The following is a 20,329-nucleotide window of genomic DNA, read 5'->3' as shown; positions in this document are numbered from 1 at the left end:
TCTAGCAGGAGTAGGTTCGGATTGAGGCCGACTCCCCCCTGGCACCCGAGTTGGCTGATAGACACGAGACAGGCATTCAAACGCAACCCCAAAACCCGGCAGCCGTAGTTACGCAGCTACGCAGCTACGCAACGAATAGACTCAAGACTCACCTGTTCAGAGTTCACCTGGACTCGGCATAGACACCCCGTCCCTCCCATCCTACTTGCTGTATGTTGTACGTCCTGGCACTTAATGTACGCACTTATTGTACGTCGTATTTAGTTATAATACTAAGTTATGTAACATCTTATCCTAGCTATCTTTGTTGTATACGGTGAATGGGTTAGCCTAGCGATTGTTGGTGCTCTGCACTTGGTTCTATCCTTATTGTATCACGATACATTGTTTCACTTTCTTAGGACGAATGTACTTATTGTAAGTCGCTTTGGATAAAAGCGTCTGCTAAATGCCCTAAATGTAAATGTAAATGAATAGAAAAGAGTGCGATAGGTAAAAGTGCCTTGCTCAGCGGCTGACCTTCACTCTGGACCTTCCTCAGGGTGACGGAGGACGTGGCAATGGCGGAGGCACGGAAGTTAGCGGGGAGTGTCTCTGAGTCGGAGGCCACGCCCCTCAGATCCTTCTCCCGGAACATCTTCCTCCAGGATGGCGAACGCGTGAACGTCTTGGTCCCGTCCTGTCACAACGCAGGTAGCGCTTAGCCCCACACATGTAGCCCCCAACACAGTCACGTAGCGCCTAGCCCAACGCACATAGCGCTTAGCCCAACGCACGTAGCGCTTAGCACAGTCAAGTAGCGCTTAGCACAGTCATGTAGAGCCTAGCCCAACGCACGTAGCGCTTAGCCCAACGCACGTAGTGCTTAGCACAGTCAAGTAGCGCTTAGCACAGTCAAGTAGCGCTTAGCACAGTCATGTAGAGCCTGGCACAGTCACGTACCGTTGAGCGTACATAGCGCTAAGCACGGACATGTAACGCTGAGTACAACACACATAGCATTGAGCGTGATCATATAGCACAGGTTTAGCATGGTCACACATAGCGCTTCAGCGTTTGGTGCCGCCGCCAGCTCCTGCTTCTTACCTCGTCTGGCCTCCTCTCGGTTGCCATGGAGATGAGGGCGTTGTACTCCTTCTCCAAGAGCTGCCGAGCCTGAAGGAGAAATAATAAAAATCAAACAATGACATCATAGTTTAAACCATGACATCCTCACATCTCAAAGAATGGTAACTGACATCACCGTTAACACATCCATTAGCTCGTTATTAGATTCATATTATGAGTTGAATTTTTTTCTTTTATAAAGCAGCGTGACTCGCATGGCAGGCCAAACGACGTAATACAGAACCAGTAAAGTAAAAGCAAAGCTACAAGAATGTGCAATGTTAATTTAGGGGTTTCGGTTACACGTAAAACACACTCAAATTGCGTGGCATCGTTTGGAGCCGGTTTAGCTGCTTCAGACCAATGGCCCACCTGTGTGCTCTGATTGGGTATTTGGAGGAGGAGGGCGAGGTCAGTGTAGTCGAAGGTGTCGTCCAGAGCCAGGAGGGCTCCGTGGACGCCGCTCTCTGTTAGGTTGTCCGCAAACTCCTTCAGACCGATGGTCTGCACCCAGCACATCACGCGCTCGTTGGACCAAACCATCACATCTGGAGAGTGGGTAGGGGGCGGGGGGGGAAAGGAAGAGGGATAAAATTTCCATGATCCATAACATCTGATCTATAATCAACAATCCATTATCCGTAGTCTCACCGTGGTTCTGGTGCTGGCTCTCGTCGCGTCTCCTCTCCAGCTCCTTGCGGTCGTAGTTCAGGCGTTTCAGACACATGATGCCGTAGTGGAGACTCACCCTGATGCCATGACAACAACAACACTATCACTATGCCGTAGTGGAGACTCACCCTGATGCCATGACAACAACAACACTATCACTATGCCGTAGTGGAGACTCACCCTGATGCCATGACAACAACAACACTATCACTATGCCGTAGTGGAGACTCACCCTGATGCCATGACAACAACAACACTATCACTATGCCGTAGTGGAGACTCACCCTGATGCCATGACAACAACAACACTATCACTATGCCGTAGTGGAGACTCACCCTGATGCCATGACAACAACAACACTATCACTATGCCGTAGTGGAGACTCACCCTGATGCCATGACAACAACAACAACACTATCACTATGCCGTAGTGGAGACTCACCCTGATGCCATGACAACAACAACAACACTATCACTATGCTGTAGTGGAGGCTCACCCTGATGCCATGACAACAACAACACTGTTACTAGAAAGTGGACACTATGCTGTAGCTATGCTGAGACTCACGCTGTTACTGTGACAGCACACCGCGACAACAGGGTTACCATGACAACAACAACAACAACAACAACAACACTGTTACCAGAAATTGGACACTAGGCTGTAGCAGAGACTCGCGCTGTTACCATGACAACACACGGCGACAACAGGGTTACCATGACAACAAACCACAACTCGACGACCACGGCAACAAACCGCAAAAACGTGGGTTGAGGCTGTGTGTGCGTCTGCGTGCGTGTGTGTGGGGTGAGGGTCGGACCTGTGGAAGCTGTCCACCATCTTGAGCTGCCCCCTCAGCTCCTTCTTGGTGAGGTGGTCCAGCATGCGGGCGTCCACCAGAGACTCCATGAAGTAGGAGCGGTACTGGGGCAGGCCCAGGCTGGGCAGCCACTCGTTGCCCACCCACTCGTGGTTCATGTCCCCGTAGGCCAGGATCTGGTGGGAAGAGGGGGGGGGGTGGTCTTTAGAGGGCTTCTGGATAATAGGTGGATACTGCACGCTATCACGGCCACATGCTAAATACTACACTATATAGGGCTACTAAGTGGATACTGCATGCTGGCGAGACTACATGGGAAATACTACACGCTAATAATAGAACAGGAAGCTCACCTGATCCCAGCTGAACTCCTTCTGCTCCTATTGGTCAAAGCAGCGGAGGTGGAGAGAGAGAGAGGAGGGGGGGGAGGAAAGAAAGGAGAGGAGAAAGGGAATATTTGGAAAGGCGGGGTTGAAACGAAGGAAGGAAGAGGAAGAGGAAGGAAGAGAATTTACCCATGAGGAGCAGTATGGAGGAGGAGGAGGAGGAGGAGGAGGAGGGGGGGGAGAAGGAGGAAGAGAGGGAGAGTAGGAAACAGGGAAGGAGGTGGCAGAGTGTGGTTAGTGAGGTAGTTAGTTGGAAGCAGTTACTACAGATCTGAAGGAAAAGGAGGGGAGAGACAGATTCCTAATCCAACACAAGGAGAAGAAAACATGACATCATCAATATCAGCAAACCAAAAAAAGGCCTTCTGTCTGGGCCGTCATCACATGTATGCTCCTCCACATCGCTACTGGTCATGGATATTTAAAGATACTGGTCCAGCAAGAGGAGAGGAATGAGGAGGAGGAAGAGGAGGATGAGGGGGAGGAGGAAGGCTTACTGGTTTGGTTGCCGTGGTGAGAGACTCCATCTCTGCGTGGGTCATCCAAATATTACTGGTAGACTGTAAACAACAAACAATAAAAACAAAAGGCTACAGTCAGAACTGTGTGTGTGTGAGTGTGCATGTATATTAATAGTAGTAGTACTAATAGTAATAATATGAACATACAGTATAGTATATGTAATGTAGAGAGTTAGAGTGATTATCACACTTATTTTGTATAGATTCAAGCAATTGTCGGTTCGATTCTACAGTTGTAAATTATAAATGATATATAATGCTGAACGCTGAATGCTATGTTTTACCAGAATGGAGTATTCAAAGGCGGTGTAATAAGTGCAGGTATAAGGTATGCTTACAGATCGTGTGCTGGCTGGAGCAGAAGGGCTGGTCAGGGACACCATCTCCTGTATGGCGAGGCGTAGCTTGAGGCGGTGCAGGGGGTTGCTGATGCCAATCTCTCTCTGGATCTCCGTGTCCGACAGGTTGGCCATGATGGCTCCGCTCTTCACGTTGGCCCGGCACGCCGCCACGTACCAGGCCGGCATGCCCACCCACAGCTGGGAAACACCAGATTAACCGGATTAACAAAATCATAAAAGCCAGATTAACCAGATTGACTAGATAACCAGATTTACCACAGCCAGATTAACTAAAATAGCCAGATGAACCATATTGACCAGATAACCATACCCAGATTAACCAGAATAAGTAAAATAAGATCAACAAGAAACATATTGTTATACAGACTATCAGCACCAGACCAGACTATACCAGATTAGTGCAGACTTGACTAGACCAGACTAGTGCAGACTAGAGTAGACCAGACTAGTGCAGCCTAGACCAGACCAGACCATCGGAACGAGACTAAACTAGACCAGACTGGTGCGGACAAGAATAGACCAGGCCAGCAGGATCAGACCAGACCAGACCAGACTAGTTCAGACTAGAGAAAACCAGACCATCAGGACCAGACCAGACCAGACCAGACTAGTTCAGACTAGAGAAAACCAGACCATCAGGACCAGACCAGACCAGACCAGACTAGTTCAGACTAGACCAAACCAGACCATCAGGCCAGACTGGGCGTACCTCTAGCCATGTGACCACGGTGGGACCGTCCCAGGAGGCGAAGGGGAGACCCTGACGACACGCCTCCTCCAGTAGGTCATGTCTGGAGGGAGGAGGAGAAAAGAGGAGAGAGGAGGAGGGGGTGGAGCAGGAGGAGGAGAGATGAGGGAAAGAGGAGGAGGAGAATTTACAATTATATTGTTTACCTACACAGAGATAAATGAAACAATATATATACTTTAGTACTCTATTTATGTAGTATACATAATTATGACGTGTTTTCTCTTCATGCTGCGCCTGTCTTATTTTTCTGTCCAATGTAGCCCATTTGTATTTCTATACACTAGATCATAAGAAGGAGTTCCTACTTCTTCTTGCTCCGGCGGTCCTTCTCCACAGTTCCTGTTCCCATCTTGAGACTCAGAGGGTCAGCAGAACCCAGCTCATCGGAGGGGGTGGAGGCTGGGGAGATAAGATTCAAATTATAGTATATAAAAACAAGTCTCCCATATCACTATCATGGCAGGCAGACAGACAGACATACATACAGACATAACATGTTAAAAGGGGTACTAAAAAAACGGTGACTACGGAAACGCTGTTACTATGGTAACACTATGACAGTGGAAACACTGTTGCTATGGAAACACGGTAACTTTGGGAATGCCGTTACCTTGGAAAGACTGTATCGATGGAACCACACCATTGCTAGACCGAGACTCAATGCGGGTAGCTTGTAGGTGTGTGAATAGATGTGTGAACCCTGTTACCATGGAAACTCTGTTACCATGGAAATCATGTTACAGGTAAGCAGGTGCGAGACCAGCTGCGGAACTAGGTGTGTCGGCTCAAATAAATGCTTAATGAGGAGTTGGGAAATCTGGAAACGCAGAGATTCTCCGAGACGTTCCTACATTGTGTAGTTACATCGCACGTCTTCACCTCACAGGTTTCTTTATACATCTGTAATTCTGCTTGGAAACTAGAATACACATGTCTCTGGGGGCATTTCTCTGCACAGCACCGTTTATTCATCAGGCCCCAGGTGTCAGACCAGGTGTGATACCAGGTTTGGGACCAGATGTGTGAGACCAGGTATGAGACCAGGTTTAAGACCAGGTGTGTGAGACCAGGTGTGAACCAGGATTGAGACTGTGTGTGTGACCAGGTGTGAGGCCAGGTGTGTGAGACCAGGTGTGAGACCATGTGTGAACCAGGATTGAGACTGTGTGTGTGACCAGGTGTGCAACCAGGTGTGTGAACACCTGTGCGGGACCAGGTGAAGACTGACCTAGTGAGGGAGACTCCCGGCCGCTCCCGGGCATCCTTCCCTTCTCCTTCTTGCCGAAGAGACGGCCGATGGACGACTTGATACTCTTCTTCTTACTGGCCTTGTGGAGCGAGTCCTGGCTAGCTGTGATGGCTCCGTCTGCAGACAGACTGGACAGAGAAGAGCATTGAGCTAACTGGTGCTAACTAGAGTTAGCAGGTTGAAGCTAGCATGTTAAAGCTAGCCCACTGAGGCTAGTTGACTGAAAGGCCAGTACACTGAGAGAAACATAAAGAGCTAAAGGAGAGCTACAGTGTCTACATGTCTTGTGAGGGCACTTCTCTAGTGAGAGGCTAGTAAGCGCGTTTTAAAAGTTTGGTACCTGCGGTATTCACGGTGGTCGTCCAGCCCTGCCCCGGGGTGTGTGTGGGTCATTCTATCCAATCGCAGCGCCCGGGGAACAGATGGGTTGTTGTCTATGAGGGCCAGAGCTCGGCACTCCTCTCCATCTTTGCTGTTCTGCATCGGGAAGAGAAACCAGATAAACGTTCTCCGACCCGCCAGGCACAAGATATAGGGCATTTACTTTAGTTGTCATCCTTCAATCCATCCATCCATACATGACTGCAGGATCGTGGAGCAGGGAAGGAGGAGAGGCAGAGGGTAGAGGAGGAGGAGGAGGAGGAGGAGGGGGGTGAGGCGGGGCAGGGGGAGGAAGAGGAGGAGAAGGGGCCAGGTGAGGAGGAGGGTGGAGGTTGTACCTGTCTGTCGCTGTCCCTGGCGGGGGAGTGGGGGAGGCGTGGGGTGGAGTGTCCAGAGCTCGGGGGCGAGGGGGAGGCGAGGGTGGAGGAGGTGAGGGAGGGGGTCATGTAGCCCCGCGACCCGAGGGAGTTGGGGGGGAGGGAGGGGGCGTCCATCGCCACACTGCTGACCCGGCTCTCGATCTGCTCCGCCCTCAGCTCTGTGCTCTCCTTCTCCTCCTGGATCAGCCTGGAGGAGGGTAATCATACTTAACGCTAGCCTGGACATCCAGACCCACATCCAGAAAGCTGTAGGGGTCGGGCAACAAGTCATGAAAACGGCCCGACTCGAGGGGGCGGCACCAAGCACGCATTTGAAAATATCACTGCACGCAATTGGATAACACTACGACCAATCAGAAGAATACAAGGGGTGGCGTATCCAGACCAGCGGAGCTAACCAATAGATAAGACTCCTGCCGTATCCGGTCGGTAAAACAGCAACGCTATTGGCCCGCCTATATCAGATACACCGATGTGATTGGTTAATGTTCTGGGCCAGGGGAATCGGGGAGTGAGTATATCGCTCGTTCCCAGAGTGACTCGCTGAGCAAATTCAAATTGTACTCTCGCGATGGCTCTAGATTTCCAGGGTGACTTTGTGTCTTAATCTCCTGATAATATTAACAATTTTATTATTGTTATGATTAATTAGACCCGATCTCCTTCTTCATGCCTTCAGCTGCCCATAGTTATACTACTAATAATATGAACAATGATAATATTCTGATTATTAATAGGACCTACTTGATCTCCTTGTTGATGGCCTCCAGCTGCTCCTGCAGCATGATGGCGAGTGTCTGGACGTCCGTCTGTCCGCTGGGGGAGAGGAGCTCCGAGCCGAACATCGTCTCCCGGTCTTCCTCGTCGTCGGAGCAGCTCCCTTCCACCCCCCCGTCGTACCCGGGAGCAAGCATGGACGGGTTGTCCCACTCCCCATACTGGGCGGGAGGGAGGGAAAGGTTAGATGCTATTACAGTTAGGATTAACATCATCATCATCATCATCATCATCATCATCTTCACTATCACCACCATTAAAATCATCATCATCATCATCATCACCACCATCATTAAAATCATCATCCCCATCATTAGCAGCAACAACACCATCATCATCATCATCATCATCATCATCATCACCACCACCAGCATCACCACCTCCACCATCACCCTCACCTTGTTGTTGTCATCGCGCGGTCCCCAGCGCCCGCGGTGGGTGCGTCGGACCACAGCGCCCCCCGATGGCAGGGATCCGCCCTGCGGGTAGCGGAGCTCCGAGGCACTGCCCGGGAGGGACCGCCTGAAGAGGGTGGAGGGGAGGGAACTCACACTGCCCGCCCTGGGGGAGGTCACACCTGTCAGCTCTCCACAATCACTACCGCTAACACTCGCTGAGATGCACCGCTTAATCCGATTACAGCCAAAGTTTGACTATGCTCCTCAATTGGACAACTGCAATTGTCGGTGTATACATGGCGGTGGGAAAATCGATTCATTGGCCAAAGCATGTCATACCCTGGTACGATAGGTGGCGCTTTATCCGTTTCAACTAGTGGTAATAGAGCTATCGTCTCCTTCTACTTCCGGATTACTTTCCCGGGAACAAAATCTCGAGCATGCGCAGATGGCAAAATCCGATTCAAAACCGATTGAACGTATACATGCACGATTAATGCGACTATCAATCGAATAATCTAGGGGTCTTAATCAGACTATGAGAAACCCGATTCGGTCCGATTTTAGTCAGACTAAGGTGTTTACATGCATCTTAAAAATACAGTCACAGTCGGACTAACCCAATAATTTGGTTTTCTCGAGTGTCATGTAAACGCACGACCATCTGATGCTATACAGTATTTGAATCGACATCTACTCACAAAAGTGGAAATGATGGATTGACACCAATGGAGGTCAAACTCACAAGCTATGAGCTAAGGCTAAAACATGAGTTGGCAGCCTAAACTGAATCAGCTATGTGAGTAGCAGGTCAAAGGTTAAAGGTGGTGTGGCTGACCTGGAGTAGGAGGAGCCAGAGCGACCCCTCAGCTGATCCAGTTCCACCTGGATCCTCTCCAGCTCCGCCAGCAGCTGGTCCTGGGGAGACAGAGACAAGACGTTGCTGAACGCAGCCCCTAATAACCCTTTACAACGCGTTACTCTGTCAGGAAATGTCACTGAAAGGCAATGGAGTGATGACACCATGGTACAAAATAAAACCATTCAACCAATGAGAATGCTTGTAGCTTCTGACCAATCGGTACCTTGTTAGCGAGGAGGTCATCCTGGATCTTCTTCATATTTGCCAGTTCCTCAGACAGAGAGTTCTGTTGGAGCACAGCAACGCAGATAGGTGAGTGTTGTACCACACACACACAGACACACACACACACACACACACACACACACACACACACACACACACACACACACACACACACACACACACACACACACACACACACACACACACACACACACACACACACTCAGGACCTCAATGCTCTACTGGGATCTTCCAGGATCTATAGGGGTATAGTCTAATTTGATTTTTGGGATCTATTGGAATATATTCTGATCTATTGACATGCATTGGGATCTTTTGGGCTCTCTTGTGAGAATGTGATCTGCTGGGCTCTCTTGTGATCATGTGCTGGGCTCTTTTGTGATCATGTGATCTGCTGGTCTCTCTTTTGATCATGTGATCTGTTGGGCTCTCTTGTGATCATGTGATCTGCTGGGCTCTCTTTTGATCATGTGTTCTGCTGGGGTCTTCTGTGATCACGTGACGTCTCTCCCCACCTTCTCCTCGAGCGCAGCCATCCTCTCCTTGAGGTGGAGCTGCAGCCTCTCGTTGGACTCGGACAGCAGCTTGTCCACCGTGTCGGACAGACGTTTGTTATGTTCATCGTTCATCTTCTCCCTCTGCCTCGCCTGGGAGGTGGAGAGAGAGAGAGAGAGAGAGAGAGAGAGAGATTATATTACATCAAATGTAATACCGTCTTTCTAATCAAGGTCTAGTCACATGTAAGGTGATCTTCCAATTATTCTCATGTAATTATGGCATTCTATATTTGTTTCTGCTCCTAAGAGTTGATTGAAAAGACTAACCAGGACACACAGGGTGGGGGGGGGGAAGGAAGTGCTAGAAAGACAGGAGAGAGAGAGACAGAGAGAGACAGAGAGAGAGAGAGAGAGAGCGAGAGAGAGAGGTATAGTCACCCGCTGTAGTTCCTGGTTCTTCTCCTCTAGTTGAGCCTCCATCTGCCTCAGCCTCTCCTCGAAGTTACCATGACGCTCCTCTGCCTGCAAACACACACACACGCACACACACGCACACACACACAAAGACAATGTTTCAAAGAAAGTGTGGGCGAGTGATAGTGAGTGCATATATTCTGAACAAACATGACGGGATCCAACCCCCATCCCCGGCAGTCTTAATGCCTTGCTCTCCAAGTTGATGAAGCATCTGGTCCAGCCCCTTCTAAAATGGCCCATCCCAGTCTAAACGGGCTTCACTTGCTCTACCATGGCCCATCCCATCCCGGCCTGGAGGGGTGTACCTTGTTGAGCGCTGCCACCCTCTGGGCCAGCTGGGCCTCGATCTCGGGCAGGGTCTCGGCCCTCTGGAGGGTCTGCTGGAGCTTCTGCTTGGCGTCGTCCAGACGCTCCTGGAGCTGCCGGTTCTTCTCCTCGCTCTGGAGACGCACAGCGGAGCAGTCATAAACCACACTACATCACACTGTTATAACACAGTCATGAAGCACACTATATTATACTTTTATAACACAGTCATGAAGCACACTACATCATACTGTTATAACAGTCATGAATCACACTACATCATACTGTTATAACACAGTCATAAAGCACACTATATCATACTGTTATAACAGTCATAAAACACACTATATCATACTTTTATAACAGTCATGAAGCACACTATATCATACTGTTATAACAGTCATGAAGCACACTATATCATACTGTTATAACAGTCATGAAGCACACTATATCATACTGTTATAACAGTCATGAAACACACTATATCATACTGTTATAACAGTCATGAAACACACTATATTATACTGTTATAACACAGTCATGAAGCACACATCTGGAGCTTTATGTACAGTGAGTGGGGGGTCCAAGGTGGGATACCTGTCTGTAGAGGGACTCCTTGCTTGCCAGGTCGTTCTCCAGCTTGTCCTTGATGTCATGGAGGGAGGTGGCCTCTCGCTGGGCGCTCAGGTACCTGCGCACATCCCGTGAGTCCGTCAGTCATCACATGTTGGTGTGTGGTTTGAACTGACTGTTAAGATGAGAACATTACCTGCGCTCCAGCGTAGTAATCCTCTCCTCCATATCCTCTCTCTGACACAGTGCCTGAATAACACACGAGCACAATGTAAGCACATCTATAGGCATGCTATTTATTATATCTACTGTAAAGTATTTACTTTTCTCTATGCTATACACTATCTAATGCCCTCTAGTGTTTGATTGGCTGAGCTCACCTCCTTCACGTCCCTCTGCAGCTTCTGATTGGCTTCTTCTGACTTGGTCACCTCCCTCCTTGCGGCAGCCAGCTGCTCCTCGATCTCTCCCACCTGAGAACACAGTATTGTTAATACAACTACTAATAATACTACAATACTACTGCAGCACTGCTAGTGAGTTTCGATCTCTCCCACCTGAGGACAAAGTATTGTTAATACTACTACTAATAATACTACAGTACTACTACAGCACTGCTAGTGAGTTTCGATCTCTCCCACCTGAGGACACAGTATTGTTAATACTACTAGTATTAATACTACAGTACTACTGCTAATACCTTCCACTGGTATTTCTACTCCTATGTCCGCTTGTACTTACACTAGTATAAAACTAGTGTTTCCACTGGTATGGCACTATAACTCGGCAAGTATTAGACTAGTATAGCAATAGTATTACACTATGACACTAGGATTGCAGTATTGTTCCTGTGTTGTGTGGTGAATAAACTTCAGATAACTCGACTATGAGCCCAAGCTGCAGTGATGTTGACCGACAACCAGGGGGAGCTGGAAACCAGTTCGACTGGGCAGCTGACCGAGCCAGAAAACATAGTGGAATAATATTAACCACAGAGTACTGGTGTGGAACTGGCCTGGTACTGGCCTGGAACTGGTACGGACTAAAGGCCACCACTAATGCAATAATAACTAATAACATGAAGGTTTTTCCGAAACACACTGACCTGTCGACACATGAGGGCCAGCCTCTCCTTAAGCTGGGACAGCTCAGCTCTCTGTCGCTCTATCTCGCCCTCTCTCTGTCGCTCTATCTCGCCCTCTCTCTGACGTTCCAGCTCTCCCTCGTCCAGGGTTGTCGACGGGCCATTTGGGAGCCGCTGGCACAACGAAGACCGGAAACGAGAGGAGGACGGCCGCACCATTCAGAGTAGGAGTTCATGTCACAATGGAGAAGTCAGTGAAATGGAATCAAAATAAAAGACACACACACACCACACACAGACACACACACACACACACATGCACGCACACACACGCACACACACACACACAAACTCATACTCACACAGTCACACAAACACACACACACACACACACACACACACAATATCCTTACATCTTTCCCAGGTTCAAGGCCTTGCTGTCGTCTCTTGATTTGGTCTCGGAGAGAAATCACCTGAACAAACACAACGTTACAAGCACAATGTTAGCACCTCACACCCCACCCCCAATCCTGACGGGTCAATACAGAGGATAGCTAGTATAGCTGACACGGTTAGTTACCACACCTGACATGGCTTGTTAGCATAGGCTAGCTGGAATAGCCGACATGGCTAGCTGTAATAGCCGACATGGCTACCCTTCTAATTAGCAAAACTGACCTGGCGGGCATGGTCTCGTACCTCTTGAGAAGATGACGCTAGCTGGTCCTCCAACACGGACACTCGTTCCAGAGCCACGCGAAGCCTCTCTCGGACCTGGCCGCACAAATACATTTGAGTTATAGATTATATAGATAAATGTATTTATATATGGATTAAGGTGGAATGGATAGATATAGACATAGTGATATGGTCCAATATGCTAGGCTAACCCTAACCCCAAACCCTAACCCCTAACCATAAGTCTAACTTGAATAAAACTAAATTAAGGGAATGGGAGAAGGTAATGTGTGCCAGTGCACCCAGGGTCGTATGACCAACAAATGCTGAACGACAAATTAAATTCTAACCCTAGCCCTAACCATAAGTCAAAGAGTTCATACACAATGGCTCGTTCTGAAACCTCTCAGAAACGATAGTCACATCTTCTGATGGGCTGGACTGCCTGAAGGTCCACAGAAGTTCCCACTTCATTGGCTGGCGAGCTTGACGGTCCACAGAAGAACCCACCTGATTGGCCGGCGAGCTTGTACAGTAGGAACCCACCTTCTCGTCCAGGGCCTTGTGGTGCTCAAACAGGGACTTGAGGGCCTTGAGCACCTCCACCTCGCTGGAGATCCCAGCAGGAGACTGGGCCTGCCGCTTCACCACCGTCATCCTCAGGGAACGCTCGTGGCGAGACACCAGACACTCCAGGTGCTCCAGCAGCAGCTGGTGAGGAGGAGGTGAGAGGGGGAGGAGGATGAGGAGAGAGGAGAGGGGGAGGAGGAGAGTGGAGGACAAGAGGGGAAGGAGTGGGATGAGGGGAGGAGAGAATAGAGGAGAAGGAGAGAGGACAGAGGAGGAGAAGAGTGGACAGAGGAGGAGAGAAGACAGGGGAGGAGAAGAGTGGAGGACAGGAGGAGGAGAAGAGTGGAGAACAGGAGGAGAAGAGTGGAGAACAGGAGTAGGAGAAGGGTGGAGGAGGTAAATAGATGAGGAAGGAGGTAAGTTGTCAAGTCAAGTCAAGTCAACTTTATTTACGTAACACATTCCATACACAAGGCAGAATCAGTGTGCTTCACATTGAGTCTACATTGATTTAAATGCAGTCAGCGTCGGAGCAAGTCTCAGATCTTCTGCAAGAATACTCAAGCTTCGTGTTGCATAGCAGCTGAATAATGCTTTTCCATATTTTGTTTTGACTCTGGGAACAATAAGCTGACTGGTCCCAGTTGATCTTAAAGATCATGAGGGTTCATATAGCGGATGGCCCTAAAGCGCAGAGTGGTTAGTTTGTAGGTGAGCAGCAGTATTTTAAAATAAACCCCTTGACATACCGGTAGCCGATGCAGGGATTTGAGAATTGTTGAAATGTGTTCCGATTTCGCTTTTTTTTGTTAGAACTCAAGCAGCTGCATTCTGAGCAAGCTTTAGCTGCCTAAGAGCTTTCTGGGGAAGGCCTGTAAAGTTAATCAAACCTTCTAGCAATAAAAGCATGGATGTGGCTTTTCCAAGTCTTGTTTTGACATGAGTCCTCTAAGTTTTGTTATGTTTTTTAGGTTATAGTAGGCCGGTTGTATCACTGCCTTGATGTGGCTGTTGAAGGCTCAAGATTTCTGGCATGAATCTTGTTTTTTAAGGAAAGGGACTCAAGGTGTAGGCTAACATTCAGTCTCTGATCTTTGGCACCGAAAACAATGATCTCAGATTAGTCCATATTTAGTTGTAGGACATTCTGGCAAATCAAGTCCTGTACCAGCTCAATACACTGCCAGGGCAGATCTATAGGGCAATAGTCAGTTGGTGATAGAGTGATATTCGTTTTTGTATCATCTACATAACAATGGTTATCATTGTTGTTATTTCACATAAGTATTAGTATTTGAACGTTGGGGACTCCACATGTCATGTTAGTTATTTCAGATGCAGAGTTACCTATGGAGACTAACTAGTTCCTGTCTTGTAGATATGAACCAGTTTGAGACTGTGCAGGAAAGCCCGACCCAATTTTTTAAATCCGTTGAAAAGTATAGACTGGTGACCAACAGCACTGAGGTCCAACAGCATTGCTATTGAAAATGTAATTTTATTGAGTCTGTGTTAAAAAGAGCAAGGTCTTACCCGCGTGTTGTTGCGCTCCGCTTTCAGCTCAGAGATCTCCTCCTCTCTCTCCAGGAGCTGCTCCCGACACACGTTCAGCTCCTTTGTCAACACAGCAAACTCCTGCAAAGACCACTAATCAGACACTCTGATACATGGAGGAGAAGATAATGACCGGCGTTCGTTAAACTATGGGCCTGGACCTAAAGATGGGTCGGTGGGAGCCTGGTTGGGGCGCTTTCTGAGTTGGCGGTCGAGTCCTACTGTAATTGTCTTATGGGTCCTTATATTAAAACCCTGGTCTAGACAAATCGTACGGTTAGAGACGTATAGAGATAAACACTGTAGATCAATCAAATGCTTGTTTTTTGGTCTGGGGAGCAGTTCTTTCAACAACCTGGCCGAGCCTAGCAACACCTTAACAGAGCCTAACAATACTAACAGAACCTAATAATACTAACAGAACCTAATAATACTATCATAACCTAACAATACTAACAGAACCTAATAATACTAACAGAACCTAACAATACTAACAGAACCTAGCAACACTTACCGAAACTAGCAACCCTAACAGAATATAGCACCACACTTACATTACCTATCGATACTAATAGAATCTAACAATACTAACAGAGCCTAGCAATACTGACACAACCTAGTAACACTACCAGAACATAACATCATACTCACAGAACATAGCACCACACTAACAGAGCCAAGCAACACTAACAGAACATAACAGCACTAACAGAACATAGCAACACGCTAACAGACACTAGCAACACTAACGGGACCTAGCAGGGATCGTATCTATGTTCCGAAGGTCTATTTTGGTAATAATAATAATAACAATAAATTTTATTTATAACGCACTGTACATCAACTCAATGACCTCAAAGTGCGCCCATAGTTCGGAGCCTTGTCCTCGGAAGCTGGAGGAGGTTGGCCTGTCCAGAGCGGAGATGGCGTGAGGAGGAATGGGGGATGATGAGTTCTTTGAGGTATAGGGGGGCAGTGCCATGGAGGCACTGGTGGGACACAAGGGGAAACCTTGAATTCGATCCTGTACTGGACAAGAAGCCAGTGGAGGGATAGACAACTAGGTAGGTACCTAGGTTCCCACGGCCATGTTCCTAGGCTGTCAGTCACAGCTTAAAATAGAAGATGTTCAAAATCCACTATAGCTAAATTTAGAATAACAAAGAAAAAATAATACTGGATTTATTATTTAAGTACTATGTGATTTTTTTGTATATCAATAGAAGCCTGATGTGAAGTGCGAGAGTTTGATTCAAAAGCATGGATGCTAGGCTAGTTTACACCAAGGGAAGCATTAAACTGTCCTTCGGTGACTCGAAGACTCCAACTATTTGATAGATTTGTTCCCTCGAGTGTAGGCCTGTTACAGTGAGGGCCATATGGCAGTACTCTGGGAACAGAAACCCTATTTGACGAGTTTCTGACAATAGCCCATATCCTATTAAGCCAGCAAAGATCTTTATCAGGTTCCAATCCTGTGCTACATAGAGCTGGGAAACACGGGACTGAGAAGATCAGACCTTGGGAGAGCACATGTTAAAATGGGAATATATAGGACCCTTGGAACATAGGAATGACCCAACCTAGCAACATGAACATAACATAGCAACACTAACAGAACATAGCATCACGTTAACAGAACCTAGCAACACCTTTACAGACAGATCAACACAGACAGAAACCCAGCAATGTTAGCATAGCAACGCCCCTAACATAATCTAAAAACACCCCAACAGGACCAAGTATCACCTTCAGAACCTAGCAAAGACCCTAACAGAACCTAGCAACACTCACTTAACCTAGCAACACCTTGGCCGAACCTAGCACCACCTTAACAGAATCTAGCAACACTGACAGAGCCTATTAGAAAGAGCAAACAAGAGAACGACTACAGGGGAAGGGCTGGTAGAGAAGGAAATCAAAAGAGAACTTTACAGATGGTGACACAGTGGGACTGTTGGCTTAGCAGAGCGGACGGCTGAAGGCTTTGCTTCTCCTCTTCCCTGCACTGTTCTATTCTAGTCCTCCTATCTGTCCATTCATACACAACCCTGCCGTTACCTATAGGATGCAACAATTACCCCTCTGATACTATCTTTACCCATATAATACTACTATTACGCATACGATGCTACCATATGAAAAACAGGGACATTTATAGTCTGACGTTATTATTTCTGGAATAAAAATAAATGGGACACATTTTGATTAGTACCATTATTATAATGGTACATGTATTACTCTGAGTCTACGAGAAGATGTCCAAGCCAAGCCAAGCCAAAGTAGGCTACCCAAAAAGGGGATGATTCTATATTGGATCAATAGCATACTGTTTCTGATCGGTCGTGACTGCTTATGGTGTAAAGCCGGTAGATAGACCAAGCATAGCAGGGTTGCGTCATAGTCTTTCAGATAGACACGAGACTAATTACCAAGTGTCCCAAAATGAATATTTATGAGGAAGCTAGAACCTTTTGCCATTACCAAATCTATTAATATATTTTTTAGAAACAGCGATATTTCTGGGGCCAGCTCCAGCCGCTGACAGGCCACCAGGAACAGGGACTGTCCCCGAAATACAGGGATATCTTTTCACCATACTTATTTTATTGCACACAAAATGCAACCATTATCCATACAAAACTACCATTATCCATACAATACTACCATTATCCTTAGAATATACCATGATCCATACAATACTACCATGATCCATACATTACTACCATTATCCGTATAATACTACCATTATCCTTACAATTCTACCATTATCCATACTCTGCTACCATTATCCATATAATACTACCATTATCCATACATTACTACCATTATCCATACATTACTACCATTATCCATACAAAAGTACCTTTATCCATACAATTCAACCATTATCCATACAATACAACCATTATCCTTACAATACTTCCATTATCCATACAATACTAACATTATCCATACAATAATACCAATATCCATACAATTCTACCATTATCCTTACAATACTTCCATTATCCATACAATACTAACATTATCCATACAATAATACCAATATCCATACAATACTACCATTATCAATACAATTCTGCCATTAATCATGCAACAATACCATTGTCCATGCAATGCTATTCCATGGTTAATGGTAGCGATGTAGGGGTGATGGCATACCGTTATCCATGCAATACTAGCATTATCCATACAATACTTCCATCATCCATGCCCCCAACCCTCCAGAACCCCGTCATACTAACCATGCCCCCTACCTGCGGCAGGGCGATGGACAGCTGTCTCTGCAGGGAGTCCTTCTCGTGGCCCAGTTCTCTGAGCCGGAGCTGGGCCGTCCCCAGGCAGTCCTGGGTTTCCCTCAGACTCTCCAGCAGCCTCTCTCTCTCCGTCAGCATGTTCACCATCAGGGACTCGAGGTTCCCCGTGCTGCCGCCCTCGTCGCCTCCTCCTCTGGGCTCCCGGCCACCGTAGCCCCCTCCCCCGGTGGCCCCGCCGGCCCCCACGGTCCCCGCTGGGGACGAGAGACCCCCTCCCGGACCCCCGCGGCCGTCCTCAGAAATGGTGGGCATCACCTCGCACATCATCATGAGACGCTGGCTGGTGACGGAGGTTCCTAACAGCGGCTAGCCTCTGGTCCCGGGCCCAGGTTCCAGGTTCTTAGGTTCTGCTCGGTTCCAAACTCCCTTGGTGTGTTAGGGTCGTGGGTCTTCTGTGAGCGGTGCCACAACGTGCCATGGAAAAAAGAAAAAAAACCTGGCCTACTCCTTCAACGCATGGCTTCTCCTTCCCAAGAGCTCCTCGTCCCCCGGGGGCAGGGGATCAAGAAGGTGAGCTGATGGAGAAGGTGTCTGGGCTGGGTGGTGGTGGCGGTCGATGGCGGTGGGTGGGGTAGGGAAGGGAAGAGGTGGGTGTGACGCTGGAATCCTCAACACAGGGGTTGGAATAGCTGAAAGGAAGAGCAAACACCCCATCACAACACAGCTTTGATCGTAGTGTTTCTACGGCAACAGATGAGGATAGGTGTTCAACTAGGGGGCCCAAAGAATCACCCGTGCATTTTGGTTAACCCAGGTCCTCAAGAACCAAGATGGAGGTTGGAAGCATTCTGCATGTGATGATATATGACAGTAGGCCTACATGTGCAAATATGTAATGTGATAGTATGTATACATTTTATGTTATCCAGTATGATAGTAGGGCTGCATGTGATAATAATCCAGTTTGATAGCAGGTATTCATGTGACTGTATCTTCTAACAGGCTTGCATGTGATCATAATTTGATCGTAGGTCTACATGTAAAGCTGTGGGACATAAGGCCTACATGTGAAGCTGTGTGATAAGCCTACATGTGGCTACATGCAATGGTAGATCTCCGTGTGATAACACTGTATTTGGTGTGGCTGTAGGCACGCATGTGATAACGTCTATAGTGTGACGTTAGACTATATAAGCTGGCAGTAGGACTACGTGCGGCGCTTTACTAAGACCACTCTGTGATATCTGCATTGAAAATGTTGGCCTACATCGAATAAAGGATATGAGTACATATTTATTTATTTATATTTATATTTGTTATCTGCACATGACGTCATAGCGTCATGTGACGCTAGGGTGAACCATGAGGTGCCTGGGCTTCTCTTTTGCAGGCTCTGAGTGTGTGTGTGTGTGTGTGTGTGTGTGTGTGTGTGTGTGTGTGTGTGTGTGTGTGTGTGTGTGTGTGTGTGTGTGTTCGTGTCTCTGTTGGTTTATGTGTATCTCTATGGCACTGTATGTGTGTGTGCATTAGCACGAGTATAAAGACGTGTGTGCTTGCGTGAGAGAGAGCGAGCGAGAGCTGAGAGAGAGAGAGAGAGAGAGAGAGAGAGAGAGGCAATGTAGCTATAAAAAGATTCTTAAACATTTGACATCAGGCAGTATTTGAAATGGCGTAGCTGAACGTCTCAGAGCAACGAGCACTAGACGCACCGCTGTGATCAATAAGTAATAATCCTACAGGAGAGACCGCGAGACGAGATGACAGCTCGAGAGATTCCGAGACTCGAGCGCTCCTCACACACACACACACACACACACACACACACACGCACACACACACTCACGCACACGCGTGTGCTCGTGCACGCGCGGCGCGGTACACCCGTCGTGCTATAGTAGATCTTTCTATGAATCCGGATCCTAAGATGTGAGCACTGATGATGTGAGGCTCGCGCCGGGGAGCGGTTATAGCGGGTCCGGATGAAAGTATTCTGGGATGGATCTGCTGAGGCTGACAGCCAGGCCCAGATGTTCCACTATACAGCCAATCACACACACGGCTGCTCCGGCGCGCCGTTAGTCCCAATGTACGGGCGCCGTAGCCCTCACCATACCACCCTAAGCCATACCTTCCTCCAATCTACCATCCTCCACCCTCCACCCTACCACCCTACACCCTACCATCCTCACCGTGCAGGTACGACGGTAGAGCGCGCCCTCAATACATCGCGCTGTATCGCTGAGGTGCACGTCAAACCGTGACATTATTATCCATTTAAATAGCCTTTTATTCACACACACACACACACACACACACACACACACACACTATGCACGCGCCTGCACGCACGCACGAGACTGTTCCGTTTGCAGCCCGCTCCGTGCATATTTGACGTCTAATTCCGTTCAGAGGAAAC

The 20,329-nt window shown here is 47.8% G+C and overlaps 1 protein-coding gene across 1 annotated transcript; it reads right to left on the bottom strand.

The window, feature by feature from the left end:
- Position 1: 1 nt before the first annotated feature.
- ppfia3 (PTPRF interacting protein alpha 3) lies at positions 2-18,243 on the bottom strand (the record flags this gene model as incomplete). Its single annotated transcript, XM_079757065.1, has 30 exons — positions 2-54; positions 520-679; positions 1,087-1,155; positions 1,480-1,655; positions 1,759-1,856; positions 2,602-2,777; positions 2,955-2,981; positions 3,485-3,547; positions 3,847-4,047; positions 4,580-4,661; positions 4,927-5,020; positions 5,850-5,998; positions 6,211-6,347; positions 6,590-6,818; positions 7,376-7,569; positions 7,807-7,969; positions 8,645-8,724; positions 8,892-8,954; positions 9,430-9,561; positions 9,850-9,933; positions 10,194-10,328; positions 10,792-10,885; positions 10,964-11,016; positions 11,148-11,240; positions 11,873-12,025; positions 12,265-12,324; positions 12,551-12,625; positions 13,076-13,240; positions 14,633-14,734; positions 17,914-18,243. The coding sequence occupies 30 exons, from the start codon at positions 18,241-18,243 to the stop codon at positions 2-4; spliced, it is 3,690 nt and encodes a 1,229-aa protein (XP_079613191.1).
- Positions 18,244-20,329: the final 2,086 nt, after the last annotated feature.

This window comes from Pollachius pollachius (genome assembly GCF_949987615.1).
Source record: "Pollachius pollachius genome assembly, chromosome: 19".
NCBI lineage: Eukaryota > Metazoa > Chordata > Actinopteri > Gadiformes > Gadidae > Pollachius > Pollachius pollachius.
This window is presented reverse-complemented; position numbering and strand designations above follow the sequence as displayed.